General features: G+C 38.3%; 2 protein-coding genes across 3 annotated transcripts; both read right to left on the minus strand.

The window, feature by feature from the left end:
- Nucleotides 1-1,143: 1,143 nt before the first annotated feature.
- On the minus strand, nucleotides 1,144-5,525 carry LOC142380228 (uncharacterized). Of its 2 annotated transcripts, none has more exons than XM_075465916.1 (6): nucleotides 5,002-5,525; nucleotides 4,350-4,688; nucleotides 3,838-3,940; nucleotides 3,555-3,589; nucleotides 3,383-3,438; nucleotides 1,144-3,278 (listed from the first exon to the last, which is right to left on the minus strand). In XM_075465916.1, the coding sequence occupies exons 1-6, from the start codon at nucleotides 5,063-5,065 to the stop codon at nucleotides 3,141-3,143; spliced, it is 735 nt and encodes a 244-aa protein (XP_075322031.1). In that variant the 5' UTR covers nucleotides 5,066-5,525; the 3' UTR covers nucleotides 1,144-3,140. The 2 variants fall into 2 exon arrangements, with proteins under 2 accessions (XP_075322031.1, XP_075322030.1); XM_075465915.1 differs by having other exon boundaries at nucleotides 3,537-3,589.
- A 5,554-nt stretch (nucleotides 5,526-11,079) lies between these two features.
- LOC142380229 (cell adhesion molecule CEACAM6-like) lies at nucleotides 11,080-12,902 on the minus strand. The gene is made up of 4 exons (XM_075465918.1): nucleotides 12,584-12,902; nucleotides 11,613-11,888; nucleotides 11,229-11,477; nucleotides 11,080-11,153 (listed from the first exon to the last, which is right to left on the minus strand). The coding sequence occupies exons 1-4, from the start codon at nucleotides 12,900-12,902 to the stop codon at nucleotides 11,080-11,082; spliced, it is 918 nt and encodes a 305-aa protein (XP_075322033.1).
- Nucleotides 12,903-15,977: the final 3,075 nt, after the last annotated feature.

Genomic DNA, 15,977 nt, shown 5'->3' on the forward strand with positions numbered 1-15,977 from the left:
AAGCGGTTTTATTACAAAATCCACCTTATTTTCTACATTGCTCATGCTTGCTTACTGATTTAGATCTTAACATAGCTCATATGCAGTCATTTGAATAATTAAGAACACCCTCTCTTAATTCTATGGTTCTATATTTGAGGACAAAATAAGACATTTGATCCTATCTAGATCCTTATCAAGTCTGAACCAAAATGTAGAAGCTATGTGTGAAAAAAAAAAAAAATAATACCCGCTATGATTTATTGGCGTGTAGAATCACCTTCAGCAGCAGTGTTATCAGTCTCTCACATCATTGTGGAGGCGTTTTGTCCCACTCCTCTTTTCAACGTTGTTTAAGTTCATTGAGATTTGCAGCATTTGTTTATGTGCAGCTCTCTTTTAGTCTAGCCCCAGCATTTCAGTGAGATAAAGGTCTAGGCTTTGGTCCAAAGCAACACCACAAATCTTTTTTTTTTCAGTCGTTCTGACGATTTGCTGCTGTGTTTGGGATCATTGTCGCATTGCATGATCCAGTTTCAGCCAAGCTTTAGCTGTCGGGCAGATGGCCTCACATTTGACTCTAGAATACTTTGGTATACAGAGGACTTCATGGTGGACTCAATGACTGCAAGGTGCTGATACGCTGTGCTTGGTTTTCATCAAACATGGGGCTGTATATTATGATCAAACATCTCTACTTTAATCTTGTCTCTCCAAAGGACATTGTTCCAGAAGTCTTGTGGTTTGCTCAGATGTGACTTTACAAACCTAAGCTGTGCTTCCGTGTTCTTTTTAGAGAGAAGAGGCTTTTTCCGGAGACCCTTCCAAACAAACCATACTGTTCAGTCTTTTTCCATTTGCACTTTTGTGAACTTTAACATTTTACATGCTAAGTGAGGCCTGTACAGTCAGAAATGTAGTTCTTGGTTTTTTTTAAATTTTTTTTAGTTTAGTTTATATGACCGTATTTTACATGTGTTCCGATGTCTATTTCTAAGAAGTGGAACAATCACATACACTTTAAATGAAAACGTTATTTTTCTACGTTTATCTCTCACATATCAGATACGGAAACACTTTCATAAAGAACTCTCTTCAAGAAAAATTTATCTTTTCTTCATCTATTTCCTGTCACAACCTAAGTCTTCAAAAAAATAGTAAAGACATAGGAAAATGTTTATTCAGCAACAATGAAAATAAAGAAACAATTTACACACCACACACACACATTTACATAGAATTACATGTGTATGTGTGAGTTGAGAGTTTACAGAATATATTGTACACTTTCATTTCCGTCAGCACGACTTATTAATCAAAACACAATAGAATGATATCAGATTACTGAAGAACTGATTTTCCTTCCACACAGAATAAATACAAAGCTTTGCCTTTATGTTTCAAACAGCAAAAAGTCCTTTTGCTCTCACACACTCTGACAGCGCAGAGTCTAGAGGATTATCACACATGACTGTTGCCTTCGGCTCGACATCTCACACCCACAGTATCACGTTGTCAGGAAATGCTGGCTGTAAATCATCGGGTGATAGTGACTGTTGGTACGAACAATCATGAAACATTACCGCACATTTGCACACCATATTGTCACCTTTTCACCCAAGGCACTGTCAGCCTGCAACACCTGCAGACAGGACTGTGACACGAACGCTGTGAAATGTTTTTGCACAACAGGTGCAAGCAGACGGAACACTGGGTGAAATAAAAGAGTGCAACTAATTCTACAGCCTGTGAAATAAGACAACATGACAGTACTGATTTATCTCATTCACTTTTGGTTTAAACTATGATAGAGTTTGATAAAGATAAGTTTGAACAAATTCTGCTCCAGCTCACAAAGTTATCTCATCTGACTTGATACTTTTAGCTTGGCCTGAGGTTAATGTGAGATGGCAGTTTTTGTGACGCCCAGTTAGATTTCCACTGATTATGCAAGTTTCTTCTTTTAACTTCTTTTTCTTTCTATCTTCCTCTTTTGATGGTTAGGGTTTGAGGAATAGGAACTATTCCTCAAACCCTGTCATAAATGCATGTCAAGACCAGCACTTCCCTGCAGATTAAATCCACCGCTGTAACATCTCTAAAATAACACAGACCATGTACTACCCTGTCTCGATATTTGCATCCAAATGGAGAACTGTATTTTGTTTTCCTTTAGGACGTGTTGAACGTATGTAACAAACAAGACAATGTGGACATTTTTGCAACATTTTTTAAGAGACTAAAGGAGAGATGTCTGGTCACACTGCACAGCAGCACATTTTGAAAAAACAACCAAACAGCATATCAGCACAAACACCTCATACCAACTGTAAAGCACATGGTAAAGGGATGATGGTTTAGGCTTGTTTTACAGCCACAGGACCTGAGCATCTGTCTGACAGCTAAAACTTGTCTGAAACTGGGTTATGCAACGAGACAATGACACCAAGCACAGCAGCCAATCTACAACAGAATGACTGGAAAAAAACCAAAGCAAACAAAAATACAACAACAAAATACAAGAATCATGGCATCAAAGTCCAGACCTTAACCTTAAATAAATGCTATGACGGGACTTTAAGAGAAAATTGCAACTGAAGCAACGTTCTAAAGTGAGTAAACTGATATGGGCGACTGATAACACTACTCTGTGTTATATGTCACGTGTTGCTGTTCATCTAAGGCTGTAAGACCTGGTGAGGACCAGAGGATTTTTTTCAATATTGTGTCCTGATATATAAAAGCTTGAAACGCAGAGAAGGCGAACATTTCATGCAGCTGTAGGTTTAAGCACAGAATTACTTTAACGACATCATTTCCTGAGTTTTTATCTACCATCAGCTCAAGGTATTGATTTGGTTTTGACAAAGTATCTGCAAACTTTTGATATTCCTGATGCTAAATGGCTTATTTGCGTCACTGCAAGATACAATCGCACATCGTGTGCATGCTGACAGACTGACCTTATCATTTAGCTCAAGTAAGAGTGGGTGAACAGGGTGTGCTGCGCAGGAGCGCAAGTGATGGTGATTAGAATCAGGTGTAATTGTAGATTTTCACAAAATTATTGCAATTACAGTAAATGTCAATCACATAAAAACCTTTGAAAGTCTTTTCTTTCGATCGTTTTCAACAAGTAAAAGCACCATGTACAGTGTGTCTCACTGGTGCTGGGGGCGCAAAACTATGACCTCAGAGTATGTGACATCATCAGCCGGCGCAGTGACTTTGCGTATGACATTGAATGATGAGGTACTATCTCTTGATGATTTAGGCTTGACGTCAGCATAAACCACTTCCTATGAGGAAGAGTGTAAGAAAGTTATTTCTCTTTTTCACACAATCAACACAACGTGATTAAAAAAGTACAGAAATGCAGCCGTTTTATCAGCTCTGAGCTCACCTGCTCTCTTACAATGAACGATGGCCTCGTTGCACCTGCCACCTGACCAGATGTATCTGAAAGACACACATAGTCATCATTATTCAAGGGAACTAAAACACAAAAGGGTAAAAAAAAAAATCAGGTGTTGATTAGAAAAAGAGTAAGGGCAGACCTGTGTGTTTGTTCTCACCTATGTGGACCCGAAGCCTCACCTCAGGATCATGTCTAAGAGAAGGAACCAACAGAGCTACGATTAGAGCTCAAGAAGAAAAGCCAGGGTTGCAGATAGGTTCTTTTCTCAGTTCAGTGCTTAAATGCTGTTTGAAATGCAATGCTCGCAACTTACCTATTTTAATTCTAAAGCAAGCTTCCAAGATAAACTGTTCTCTCCCCTAAACAGAGGCAGGGCCCCAAAAATGGGACTAAACTTTATATTTTTTTCCAACATCCTGAGCGTAAGCACACACACTTACTTTCTGATGAAGACGAGGTAAGCTGTGGCTGAAAGGATCACTAACAGCAGCATGACGGCAACGACTATCGCAGAAAGAATTCCTGTGGATAACGGCTTCTGTTCTGGGAGGAGAATCATGAGCGATCAGTCCTCTGTGTATCAAACCTCACAAATATTTATTACAATGTAAGATTAGTTGCTGTGTTAATAAACAATAATGTTATTAAGATAACTGGTATTTTGAAAAGGAACACAGCACAACACTGAGCGATGATGTTCACGTGTGATATTGCAAAAATGGTCAAAATCATCTTCTTGAATCACAAACAGGAACAATATATATGACAAAAAAATATCTGTATCAAATCGACACAGATTTTTATTCATGCAGCATTAGATGCTGATCTCACTGCAGCTCTAAACCACTATAAACCAAACACACTGAACACCAAACACTGTATTCAGATGGAGTATAATGTGTCACAACATGTTCATTTGAACGTGGTCAGTTTTTCCTGCTAGTTTATTCACCTTGAACGACAAGTCTGGTGGTTCTCTCAGCTGAACCACTGGGAAAGGTGGTCAAGCTGCAGCTGTACAATCCTGCATCTGCCATCAAGACATCCTTTATTATCAAAGATTGCCTCTCCAACTTCACTCTCTCTTTCAGTGGAGATTCATGAATGTGCTCTCCGTGCTCTATGCTCAAAACAATAATGGTGGTTTTATTTGTTCCTCCTGGCTTCAGGAGATCCCACTGCATCTGAGTAAGAGTGTTTGGTAGTTGGATGGACGGGCACGGGAGGGTGACATCAAACCCGACATATCCAGTCACTTCAGCTAAGTCGTCCACTCTTTGCGCTTTTAGAACTGTGGAAATGAAATTACACGATAGAAAGAGGAGGGAGAAGACAGCTTGATACAAAAAAAAACACGATTTACACTCTTAAATTGAGATTCTGTTCGTTTGATTCTGTTACTTTAATCAGTTATCAGTTAATATTTTATATCAGTATGCAGCTAGCTCAGAATCAATGCCAATAAAAACTCCCTTTCTTTAATTAACTGTAAAACATGCTTATAAATCATATTAAAGAGAAGTTTTACTTTTAAAATAGACCAGTCAATATAAGTCGGTACAAATAAGGTTTGTTTTAAACAGGTTTAAAACCAATGGTCTTACCTGGGAGTAATGTGATGTAAATCAACTTCAGGAGACGGTGAGAAAATATGTTGCAGGTTTTCATTTTGCAAATTTCGCAAATAAAGGACGTGGTAAAAAAAAAAAAAAAAAAAGCAATGGGAAAAATCTTTTAAATCATAATATTCTGGACTTGGTGCGCCACCGAACAAACCAGCATTTGGAATTGGTTACGAAGAGACGGATGCGGTTTAACTTTTGGGTCGAAGAGATGCAAAAATGTTGTCCATAGCTGAGAATGCAGAAAAAGAGGAACAAAAGTAGAAGTTTCCCCCAGCAAAATTCATTCAAACAGGCGACATTCCCCTCTGCAGCTGTAATGTATAACGCATTATAACCGCTACGTGTTAATGCGTTAGAAAAAAAAATCTCTGTTAAAAAAGGGGGGTGTAAGGCTGCTACAGGACGCCTTCTTCCATTTCTCTGATTCTAACAAAGAACTAAAATAAAGCTATTCGACGTTTGATGTTGGTGCTTGAGTCTAGTTTCAACTCAGTTTTGAGGCGTCAGCAAGATTTCCGACAGCAGACGGGCATGACTGTCACGTTGCACCCTGCGCAACAGGGACCTCCTGTGGTCTGATCATAGTGGTGTCAGATCTGTAGCCGCACCACTTCCACAAGCTTCGTATTAGTTCTGTCAGTTAAAGAATAAACACGGATCTTTTATGGGGGAATAAACTCACAAAACCTCTCAGCAGCAATATCCTAAAGGAACTACAAGCAAAAATAATTCATTCAAAGTTGTAAATAAAAGCAAAAACTATGATAAAATGTTTGCCCTCTTGTCCTATCAGCTAAGTTTTGCTTTAAAGGTTGCTTTTGAAATATAAATTTCATGAGCGATGAATTGGGCATTTGCACAGTTCTGAAAAAGTTTTTCTTATTATTTTTTAACACTCTGGAGTCTAAAACCCGCCGGTGGGATTTTTGATACATCTCCAAAAACACATCTGTAACTCTGTGAGTTTGTGTCATTCAAACATATAAGTGACACCATTAAAAACCTTGACACTTCTAGTTTTCAAATATATATATTTTAAAATAAATTATATAGCTGGCCCTTTTTAAAGAGAGTGAACAGAAATCTTTGGATTTTCTGTAGTCTCAGACTGCAGCAGCTTCCTCGGCCACACCTATCGCTATTCACATGTAAAGTACCAGGTGATTGAGTGGCTATTCACAGGTGAGAACACGCCCCATTCAGCCAGCATGTGGGGGAAGGCAGCAATGTCCTGCCAGTGACAGACATTTATCACATGGAGAGTGACAGGGGGGTGGGGGGAATCAGGGGTGTTACACACCCATCTAATTAGTATTCAACTAACAGAGACACTACCTGGAGTTACAATGACTTTTTTACAGTTTGTGTGAAAACAAAAAAACCTTTCTGACTGCACTTTTTACTTTTATGCAGCCAACACTTTTGTTTACAAGGTTCAACCTTCAAAAGTCTTGGCTAGATATATTTATAGTGTGTTTTCTTGCACTGTTTGAAGACCTCTAAAACTTGTTTTTTGTACAGTTGTGTTTCCCCTCAATTTAAATAAAACTTGTTTGTATTACATTCACTTTACTCTCATATTGTTTTTTTGTTAGGCTTTTCAGAATACAACCATATGTGTCACTTTTGCATAGATGTTTACAGTTATTTGAAATACTTGAAAATGTCAAGGTGGTGACAACTGCCTCAAAGTCTCTGAAAAGGCCTTAGACTCCAGGGGGTTAATACTTACACTGGTTACACTGGTACGTAGACTGGGAACAGTCTCATGCAATATTTCTAGTCAAGCTCATTCTTGTTTCCTTTTTTATATGACAAATGAGGAAGATGAGGAGATGCAGACAGATTAGAGACAGATGGTTATTGTTAGAGGCAGACTGTTCCTTCGTTAACACTGACATCACAGGTGAGGAGGACAGCACGACCAAAGTGTTAGTGGTTGTTTGTGCTCTTAGCTGTTTGGTTTTGGAAGGAAATGCACTTATGATTTCTTGTGACCTGAAAGTTCTTTTGCCTACCGATGTGGAACACACTTATTGTAAGGCGCTTTAGATAAAAGCGTCTGCAAAATGACCGTAATGTAATGTAATGTAATGTGATGTTTGCTATATGGCCTGTGTTTGTAGTGGTTAGTGGGGGCTCTTTGGGTGCCAGTGGCTTCTAAGGTGAGTTTGTTTCCAGTTGGCTCTTGCTTGGCCTTGCTTCTGCTGTTTTGTGCTCACCCGGGGAACAGAACCACCTCTGGGCGTGCCAGGCTAGCTTGCAGCTGTGAGTTAGCCTGGCTCCTGGATTGAGCAGCCTATGGATTACTGAAAGCATTGAAAGTGAGGACCTTGCTGTTATGACACCCACTTGCAATATAAATGCTGTGGCTTTCTTGAGAATCGCTCTCTGGTTCAAGGACATATTTTATTTATTTATTTACACTTTATTATTTTTAACTGGGCTGTATTGCACATAGAGTCACAACACATTGGATATGCAAATGTATAGCTGAATGAGACCGATGTAAGAATTGGCCATTGCTTAGCAGAGACAGGGAAGGCCGGTGCCAGCTGTTTGTGGGTGGAGATGTGGTCAGATTTACATATTTCTAGACCCCCATTTACTGAATGAGGAAGACGAGTCATAACCTGAGCAATTGTAAAGGAATGAGACTTTTTTGTTTGTTTTACAAACTAATACATTGAAACATACAATTTGGAGGAAAAAAACACGAGTTTTTAGAGGATTTTTAACTGCTGTAGTGGGACTTTGAATTTAATTTTCATACTTTAGTTTCACAGCCCATCTATAAATGCAGTAATTGAGTGTTTGTCCCTCATAGTTCTTCTTAATAACTCAACTGGCAAACTTCAGCTTTAGAGTTTTACTGACACATTAAGGTCTCACTGTTGTTTGGCTTTATTATTCTTTAGTAAAGTCTAATGTGGACAGTGATATATTATCCTTTGCTTCAGGATCATTGATTTTTTTTTTACTCTCTGCTGTGTTTGTGGAAGTTATAAGATAAGAACGCAGAGCACTACCTTAAAGTGTTTTTGTCTGCAGCATACTGATTAGTCCTGCAGATGTAAGCCCAGCAGGTGCAGTTCCCAGTTTGTGAGATTAGCATATATTTTTGTTATTATTTTTTTGCGTGTTTATGTGCATCCAGCTTTATGTCAACTGGTATGGAAAGCATTGCACTGAGAATAGCAACTACAGCTGGAAAGGAGAATTAAAGAGTCTACTTCAGCTAAGATCCCCCTAATGCAATCAGTGTCATGTCAAACTGAGAGAGCACTTATAGTCTAAATATTAAAACATGACTTTGTAATCGACAGATTGACTGAATGTTGTGTCAAATAAAACGGTGTGAAAAGAGTGCATTCACATTGAGTGTTTTAGTGGGAACAACTAACCACATTCAAGACACAAAGGAGTGCAGCAGCAGAACAGTTCACTTATTCAGCACGTCGTCACCAGTGACCCGTTGTCAAGCCTCCCAAAGGAAGCTGCCACTCGCTGAAGTATAATTATCTCCACTAATCAGAGTTCCAGGATGAATTACTTAGAAGTGTTTCAACAAGTTAATGAGGTCAGGGATGCAAAGCTTGACTTGTTTTATTGAGCTGAATTCAGATTGTTACTTGCATGTAAATTAGAGATTTACAAGGCAAGGCAACAGCTCTCCTTCCTGAGAGCACGTACAATGTTTTCCTATCAAAGACAAAGTCTCCTGAACATATTTATTCACAATTAATGGCTAAAGATGGAGAACATGTTTTGAATTAGATCATTCTTTAAGAACACAGAAAATAAGAATAAAGAATAAAGCTCACTTTGGCAATCTGTTATGAAGAGGATTCTAACAGCTCGTTCTTCATTCATATTCTCTTGTCTTTTGAGCTCTCCAAGTTAATCTGATCAGAATAACTTCATATTGGTGGATGTTGAATAAATTCAAAACAGCTTTTGTATTGTTTCGAGAGCGTCTAGTGGGGAGCAGTGTTACAACATGTTTCAATGTGTAAAATATACAAGTAAATCAATGTGCAAAAGTATGGAGTCATCACTCATTTCTTCATGTATTGTCACAAAAAAAATGAAGTAGGTGCAACAGTTTATTGAAACATGTGCAAACATAAATGAATTCACAGTATATAAAGCAAAAACATAGTTTTTACATTTGTAATGAGCTTGAAGTATTTGGTATGAGCACCTTTATTCAACAGCACATCCTGAACCCTCTTCGACAAGCTTTCTTGTAATTTGGTCTTTATGGATAGTTATCCAGGCTTCTTGAAATACATTTAAAAGCTCTTATTTGGATGTTGGCTGCCTTCTTTTCTGTTCTATGTCAACATGATCCCACACTGCTTCAATAATGTTGACGTCTGGGCTCTTGTTAAGAAAAGTCCGTGTCTGAAAGTGTTTTTCAATCCAGGCATGCTTTTGATGCATTGGTAATGTGTTTGGGATCATTGCCATGCTGAAAGTTTAGGCCAGTTTCATTCACACACTTTCCAGATGGTATTATTTGATAGATCCAAATCTAATTGTACTTTTCTGTGTTCATAATTCCATTAGTTTTCACAAAATCCTCAACATCACTGGCTGAAATGCAACAGTTAACTTTGACAGAGCCTCCATTGTGTTTTACAGAAGGTTGTAGAAACTCACTGTTGAACCTATCTTTTGAACTCCTCCATAAACTTTGATGATTTTAACCCAAAATGTAAAAAAAAAAACACACAGCATATCATGGTGAGATAAATTTTCGGCTAACAGCTTGTTGAGAACTACCTTATTGGTGAAAACGTACTATTTTTGTATGTTAAATCGAGTTGTCTTCGGTATTTTTCATAGATGGAACCGAAGAAATGGAAACAAGTAGCATGTCTTTGTGACAGGCTGCTCGTAACAAAGTGCCTAAAGATAGAACTTTAAACTGGCCCTTTGCTATGTTGTCTGTTGAGTAGCTTGAGTTGGGTGCCTTTTTGATGCTTGAATGATTCATAGGTTGATGTTAAATGGCTTAAAAGATAAAATCACAGTCCTACGAACATTGTCAGGTAAAATGACAATTTTAGAAAAAGCAGCCAATGTCCAAAGGAAAAATTTAAAAGACCTTCAAAAAGCCTGAAAAACTCTTGCTCAACACCACTTTGAGAGATAAGAAGAAAATGTATCTTCTTGGAAGGAAATGAATAGCGATTCAAGGATTTTACAGTGTCCTTTGACTCAGTTCGGAAACAACTCCTTTTCACTTTTGTTTTATGTTTTTTATAAATGGAAAACTGCCGCTATCAAAGCATTCTGAACTGCTTGTGTGTGTAGGTGTGTATATCTACATCAGCATAAGAAAAAATCCCTACAAAAAACAGTTGTTCTTTAAGGACAGTCATTAGCATACTCTCACCCACCCACTGAGGTGAGACCTGTGACAGGAAATAAGGTAGGCAGAAATGTATTTAAAAAATGTAAAAACGTTAGAGTCAGTTCCTCTGATAATAACCTCAAATAGACTCAGGAAAGGAACATTTCTTAACAGGAAGTATAACAATACATCATGCCATTGTATAAACTGGAACCACATTTGGGACAAATTACACTTGGTGATTGCTATATTTCATAAATACAGTGAAACACTTGTAAAAAATAGCAGATGTGTGCTCGGCTAGTTCTGGTTATTAACAACTGAGTCAGGGATAGGATCACAATGCTTTAGCAGTAATGATGCAACAATGAAGCAACAGTTGAACTTTGTGTCACTCAGAAGGGGAGGGGTGAGGGTTAGTTTAAAATACAGCTCTCAGGGAAACAAACAGTCACATATTTAGATTTCCGGTAACAGACTGTCAGCAACAACAACAAAGGGAAAAAAATCAAATAAAAATGAGAGAATAGAAACAACAACATAATAGAAAATAACAGAAAAGGCATTTATGGCATTATCATTTGTAAAAACAGTTGCATTCACACAAACTTCTAATTCTGATTTATAGAACATGATACTGCACAGATCTATGAAATCAATCAATAACATCTCACCGCTCAGAATTCGCTTGCCCCTTATATCAATCCTCTGAGATACAGTCCGCCGATGACCAACACTGTGAACGACCAGCAGGGGGCACTGCAAGATGCTGCATATAATAAAGAGGACAACAGTCACCATGAAATACAAAGAATAATAGCAAGTCTTATTATTAATCTCTTACCTTTCAGATTCAGAACGGCAGAGGTTTCCTTCTTGGTCACCATATTTCTGGCGGTGCAGGTGTAATTCCCGGTGTTTTTAGACTCTAACCTCTCTATAACATAGACAGAGGTATTGACACGTGTCTCATTGCCATTAAACATCCAGCTGAAGTTTGGTGGTGGGACAGAGGCTGCTGTGCATTGCAGTGTCACTCTGTGGCCGGAGGAAGCTGCTGCTGGCCCAATGATTGAGATGTTGTGTGGTCCGTCTGCACAGATAGAACACACATGCTGTGTTAAGGGTACAAAGTTCTGACCAAAATGCCTTTTAATACGATAAAAATCATGAAACTGTCAGCTTTAAATGGTAGATTCTGATCTGTGTGCACCAAGCAGATACTAACAGTTGACAGTGAGGGTAAGGGCCGCAGTCATGGTGCTGACCGGGTTGCTGACTCGACACTGGTAGGTGCCATGGCTTGAGCTGCGAACAGGTCGTATGAACACTGTCTTGTTGTCCATGGACAGGGTGACTCTGTCGCTGGGATGAACGGGCTGGCCATCTTTCATCCACACTCTGGTGCTCACGGAGCCGGAGGCCTCACAGGTGAGGTTAGTGGAGCTTTGATCTTCGATCAGCACGGCTGCAGGGCTGCGGATGGCGGCTCCGCTTATCAGAGCTGGTGGTGCATAAAAAGTGGAAAAAACAAAAAAAAAAGAACACTGGAAGAGTTCAAAAACAGAAAGAGTTGTTTTCATCAAGTTGTGTGATACTGGCCACACAGATTTTCTTTTTTTGACTGAAACTTATTCAAACTTTTTTAAGCTGGACAAACAGCGTCACCTTCATGTATGTTTCTGAGGTCCTAAACTGGTAACTATTAATAAACTTCAGATTTAAGACAAAAATCTCAGCTGCATAACTTTAAATGTGTAGGAATGCATTTTTTTCACTTGAATAAATGGACATTTCTACACCAAGAGCAAAGAAGTTTGGTATAATCAAAATTATGTTGATTTGTACCATTTTTTTTAAACTTGTCAAATCAATTATTCGCTGCAGTTGTTACTCTAATATATTATTAACTATTGCATTATGGCACCCCTCCCCCACTAACTAAAGAAAATAGATTAACCAGTATAAGTTAACTGTTAGTTTTCTCCTCCAAGTTGTAATTTAATCTAAAATTCATCCAGTTCTAAAACTCTAAATTAATTGAGAGAAACATAACAACACTAACGTTAAAGGTGTGAGAGCCATCTTTTCTCATTTGATAAGTGATTCATATTGTCAAATCTGGACAACAATTTAATCTTTCATTATTTGGATGCACAGTACAAGTTTTTAAGTGACCAATTACCACAGAAGACCTACCATACACGTTAAGAGTGGTCCTCCCCTGTTTCTGCAGCTCTCCATCTGGTATGATGGTGACTGTGTACTCCCCGCTGTCCTCTGAAACCAGGTTTCTGAGCTCCAGGGCCCCTGTTCTTCGATCTAATGAGATCCTGTTGGCATGGTCGGGCTCAGTGATGTTGATGCTGGTCGAGGTGATGATGTTTACACCTTTAAAGCTCCAGCTGACAGACAGGAATGGCCTCTCTGTGGGTTTGAGGGTGGTGGTGAATTTCACTTTGCCCGCTTCAGCTCCACTCAGAGGTCCAGGGGATAAAATACTCTCACCTGCACACATACCTTATCAACCCAAAGAGAAAACATGGAATAAACTAGACTCAGAAAGATGTTAAATATACAAGAAAAAGAGCACCTTTTCAAATAGACAACATGCCCCGTCTCCAACCTGAATATCAGCTGAATTTACCTGATAAAAGAAGCATCACAGCAGTCAAGGGGCTAATTTTCTCCATGGTGTACATGGAAACTTTCAGTGTTGCCTCAAAGTCTTTGAAATAAAAAATAACAAGGGGCACAGGTGCTCTTGCTCTTTTATTGTCCCACACCCACAACAGAGGACCAACTCCAGCCCCCTACTCAGTGATGAAAGGTACAAACAGCGTTTACTATGCCTGTGCACACACACACCACACTGCCTCTGGGTAAATGTAGGCAGAAGTAACCTGCTTTTCCTGATCACTTTTCTTAAATATCGTAATCTCAACACAGCAAAGTATGGTAGGTCTCTATAGAAAACTGCAAAAAATGAAAATTTGAATTTTTTTCCCAGACATTATCCAATCCATATTTCTTCATAAAGACAAACACTATGGCATCAGAAGAAGTAAATACTTACCAACAAACAAATCTATTATTCAAAATATCTGTGTGGTTACTAGCGACCAGGTCATTTCTTATTACTGAGCAAAAACGTACCCTCAGAAATAAGGCCCTTGTTAACAAGACACAAGACATCCAGAATGCCATAAGTTCAAGATAAATTACATGAATATAAATGTATGACTCCTATCACTTTGTGAGGCTGAGGTCTGACTCATGCTGGTGATGGAGTGTGCATCAGTTTTACGAGCTCCTCTGTAAATGGGTTTCTTTTAGTTCTCCTTCAGGGTCGTGTTTGAGAGGCTGCAGTGAGCCGTAGCATTCCCAGAAAAGGAGGATCAAAGATGCCCAGGAGACACTGGGCCTCCCTCAGACAGCTTTACAAACAGATCACTGGCTTCAGTGCCTCCAGACTGACTCAATTACAATTTGAAAACTATTTCATAAAGCATCCAAACAATAGATATTTCTTTGCAGTTGTTTGTAGCTGTTTATCCAATTACTTCAGGATGATTGAAATACTGTGATGTAACCACTGAATCAATTGAAATGAGGAGGTATAGACAAAGTTTCACATGTGTCTATGTTTCGTGACATATACAATACGGCAGGGGACACATGCCTCTTCTTACTTGTGGCTTCTCAACAACAATGTGCTTTTATAATTGGCACTTAACATTGTAAATATGATGTAACTAAACCCTGCTGTGTTCGGGGGGCTGATGGAGTCAATTCGGCTCACGCTGGGTGAATACTTAGAGAGCATCTTGTTCAGTGACAGCAGTATTTCTCTGCACTTTGACTTGAGACACCATAAAATGAAGGAATTTGACTATTTCTGGATCATGGTTGTGACTTATGGTGGAAGATGTAAAATGAATGATTAGATATTTGTTCTCTGAAGCAATGATTACAGAAGGTAATTGGTACTATCTAACCTGGTGACCTGGTACAGTTTGGATAAACCACAAATCCCCCCAAAGGGAAGAAGGAGGCAGATAGACAAAAGCTCAATGTATTTTCTTTCAGATATACTAACTGTGGTGTAATTTTACTTCATCTAAGATATCTCACTCTACCATTTTAACCAAGCTTGATTTCATTCAAGCAGTGTTTTACCACAAAAGCTGAGACTTTATGTGACACAAGATGGAATTTATGGAGCTGTGCAAATTCCTTTCATCTTTATGGGCTCTGAAAAGACTTTTTGGCTGCTTTCCGAATATGTCACAGTAAATGTATTGTAATGGAGACCACAGTAAAACAAAAACAGTATACATAGCCCCACCTTGGATCCACATGAATAATCTCCAAAACATTTCAACTGAAACATGAGGTGTTTAGTAAAAACTAGCATTGTCCTTTCATAAGAAGCTGTCATGATAGAAAGCAATTTATTCTCTTGTGTTGTACCAGCTTTTAAAAACTTCTACATTTTATTCAAAAAATGTAATATATATATATATATATATATATATCCCCTACACATCCTACCAACAGAAATTAACCAAATATCTCAGAATCCACCCACCACCAACACTATATAAAAAGTTAAAACCTACTCTGCTATTCTGGTAAAAGCTGAAAGAAAGATTTGGTTCAGATTTATGGTTTAAAATAACGCTGGGATAGGCTCCAGCCCCCCCGCAACCCAACCGATGGATTCAGCGGGTATAGAAAATGGATGGAATATAGGAGGTGGATTTTTTGCATTAAAAAAACCATCAATATGATGAAAGCGTTTGTGAGTATCTGTCCTGGAGTTCAGCTTTTTAGATCTTTGAACTTGTTTGACCTGTGACCTCTGCAGAGTGCAGCTATCACCTGGTTTTATCTGTTCAAAGTTAAATTAGTTAATATTTTACCACTCAGAAAAGCCACTGTTTTGCATCTTATGTCATCATGGTGGTTGTGACGTGGAGAAGGAGGACCCAAAATGCAGACTAAACGTAAAACTGGATTTATTCCAAAGAAAAAACAACAAAAGTCACTGAGGGGAAATGCCCATGTTTGCATCCATTGGTAAAGAAAAAGAAAAGAAAGAAAACAATAATCATGAACCAGCCAAATAACACTACTGATATGACATCACTAACGTGTGGTTAGTCAGTCAGAGTGCAGTTCAATTCAATTCAGTTTTATTCATATAGCGCCAAATCACAACTGACATCTCACTTCAAAGATACAGTGCAATGCAGAGAAAGCCGCTTGATGTAAACTTAATTTACATAAAGTTTCTTGTTGATGGTTTATAAATAATTTACAAATAATTTGCACATTTATTGTGTCACTTTTAACTAGCAAAAAAGTTAATTCATTAGCTTCTTAATTACATTTATTTTCTAAATACTTCATTATAGTATTGATTTAATAATCCCTTCAAAGCCTTAATAAATGTCTAAAAATGTGAGACTTTTCAGAAAGAACCATAAAGAAGTCAAATAAGTGTGCATGAGAAATGAAAACAATGACAGTGTTATAATTTATAAATAACAACAACCACCGGTGTCTTTTCTTTTCTTCTGGCCGGTCA

The sequence above is a fragment of the Odontesthes bonariensis genome, chromosome 5 (genome assembly GCF_027942865.1).
Source record: "Odontesthes bonariensis isolate fOdoBon6 chromosome 5, fOdoBon6.hap1, whole genome shotgun sequence".
NCBI classification, from domain to species: domain Eukaryota; kingdom Metazoa; phylum Chordata; class Actinopteri; order Atheriniformes; family Atherinopsidae; genus Odontesthes; species Odontesthes bonariensis.

Coding starts and splice junctions, on each gene's coding strand:
- LOC142380228 (XM_075465915.1), bottom strand. CDS start 5,065: ATGAAAACCTGCAACATATTTTCTCACCGTCTCCTGAAGTTGATTTAC. Junction 3,590..3,837: donor TACCTCGTCTTCATCAGAAA/GTAAGTGTGTGT, acceptor TCCTTCTCTTAG/ACATGATCCTGAGGTGAGGC. Junction 3,279..3,382: donor CGTTCATTGTAAGAGAGCAG/GTGAGCTCAGAG, acceptor TCTTCCTCATAG/GAAGTGGTTTATGCTGACGT.
- LOC142380229 (XM_075465918.1), bottom strand. CDS start 12,902: ATGTGTGCAGGTGAGAGTATTTTATCCCCTGGACCTCTGAGTGGAGCT. Junction 11,889..12,583: donor GACCACTCTTAACGTGTATG/GTAGGTCTTCTG, acceptor ATGCACCACCAG/CTCTGATAAGCGGAGCCGCC. Junction 11,154..11,228: donor TGCCGTTCTGAATCTGAAAG/GTAAGAGATTAA, acceptor TATTATATGCAG/CATCTTGCAGTGCCCCCTGC.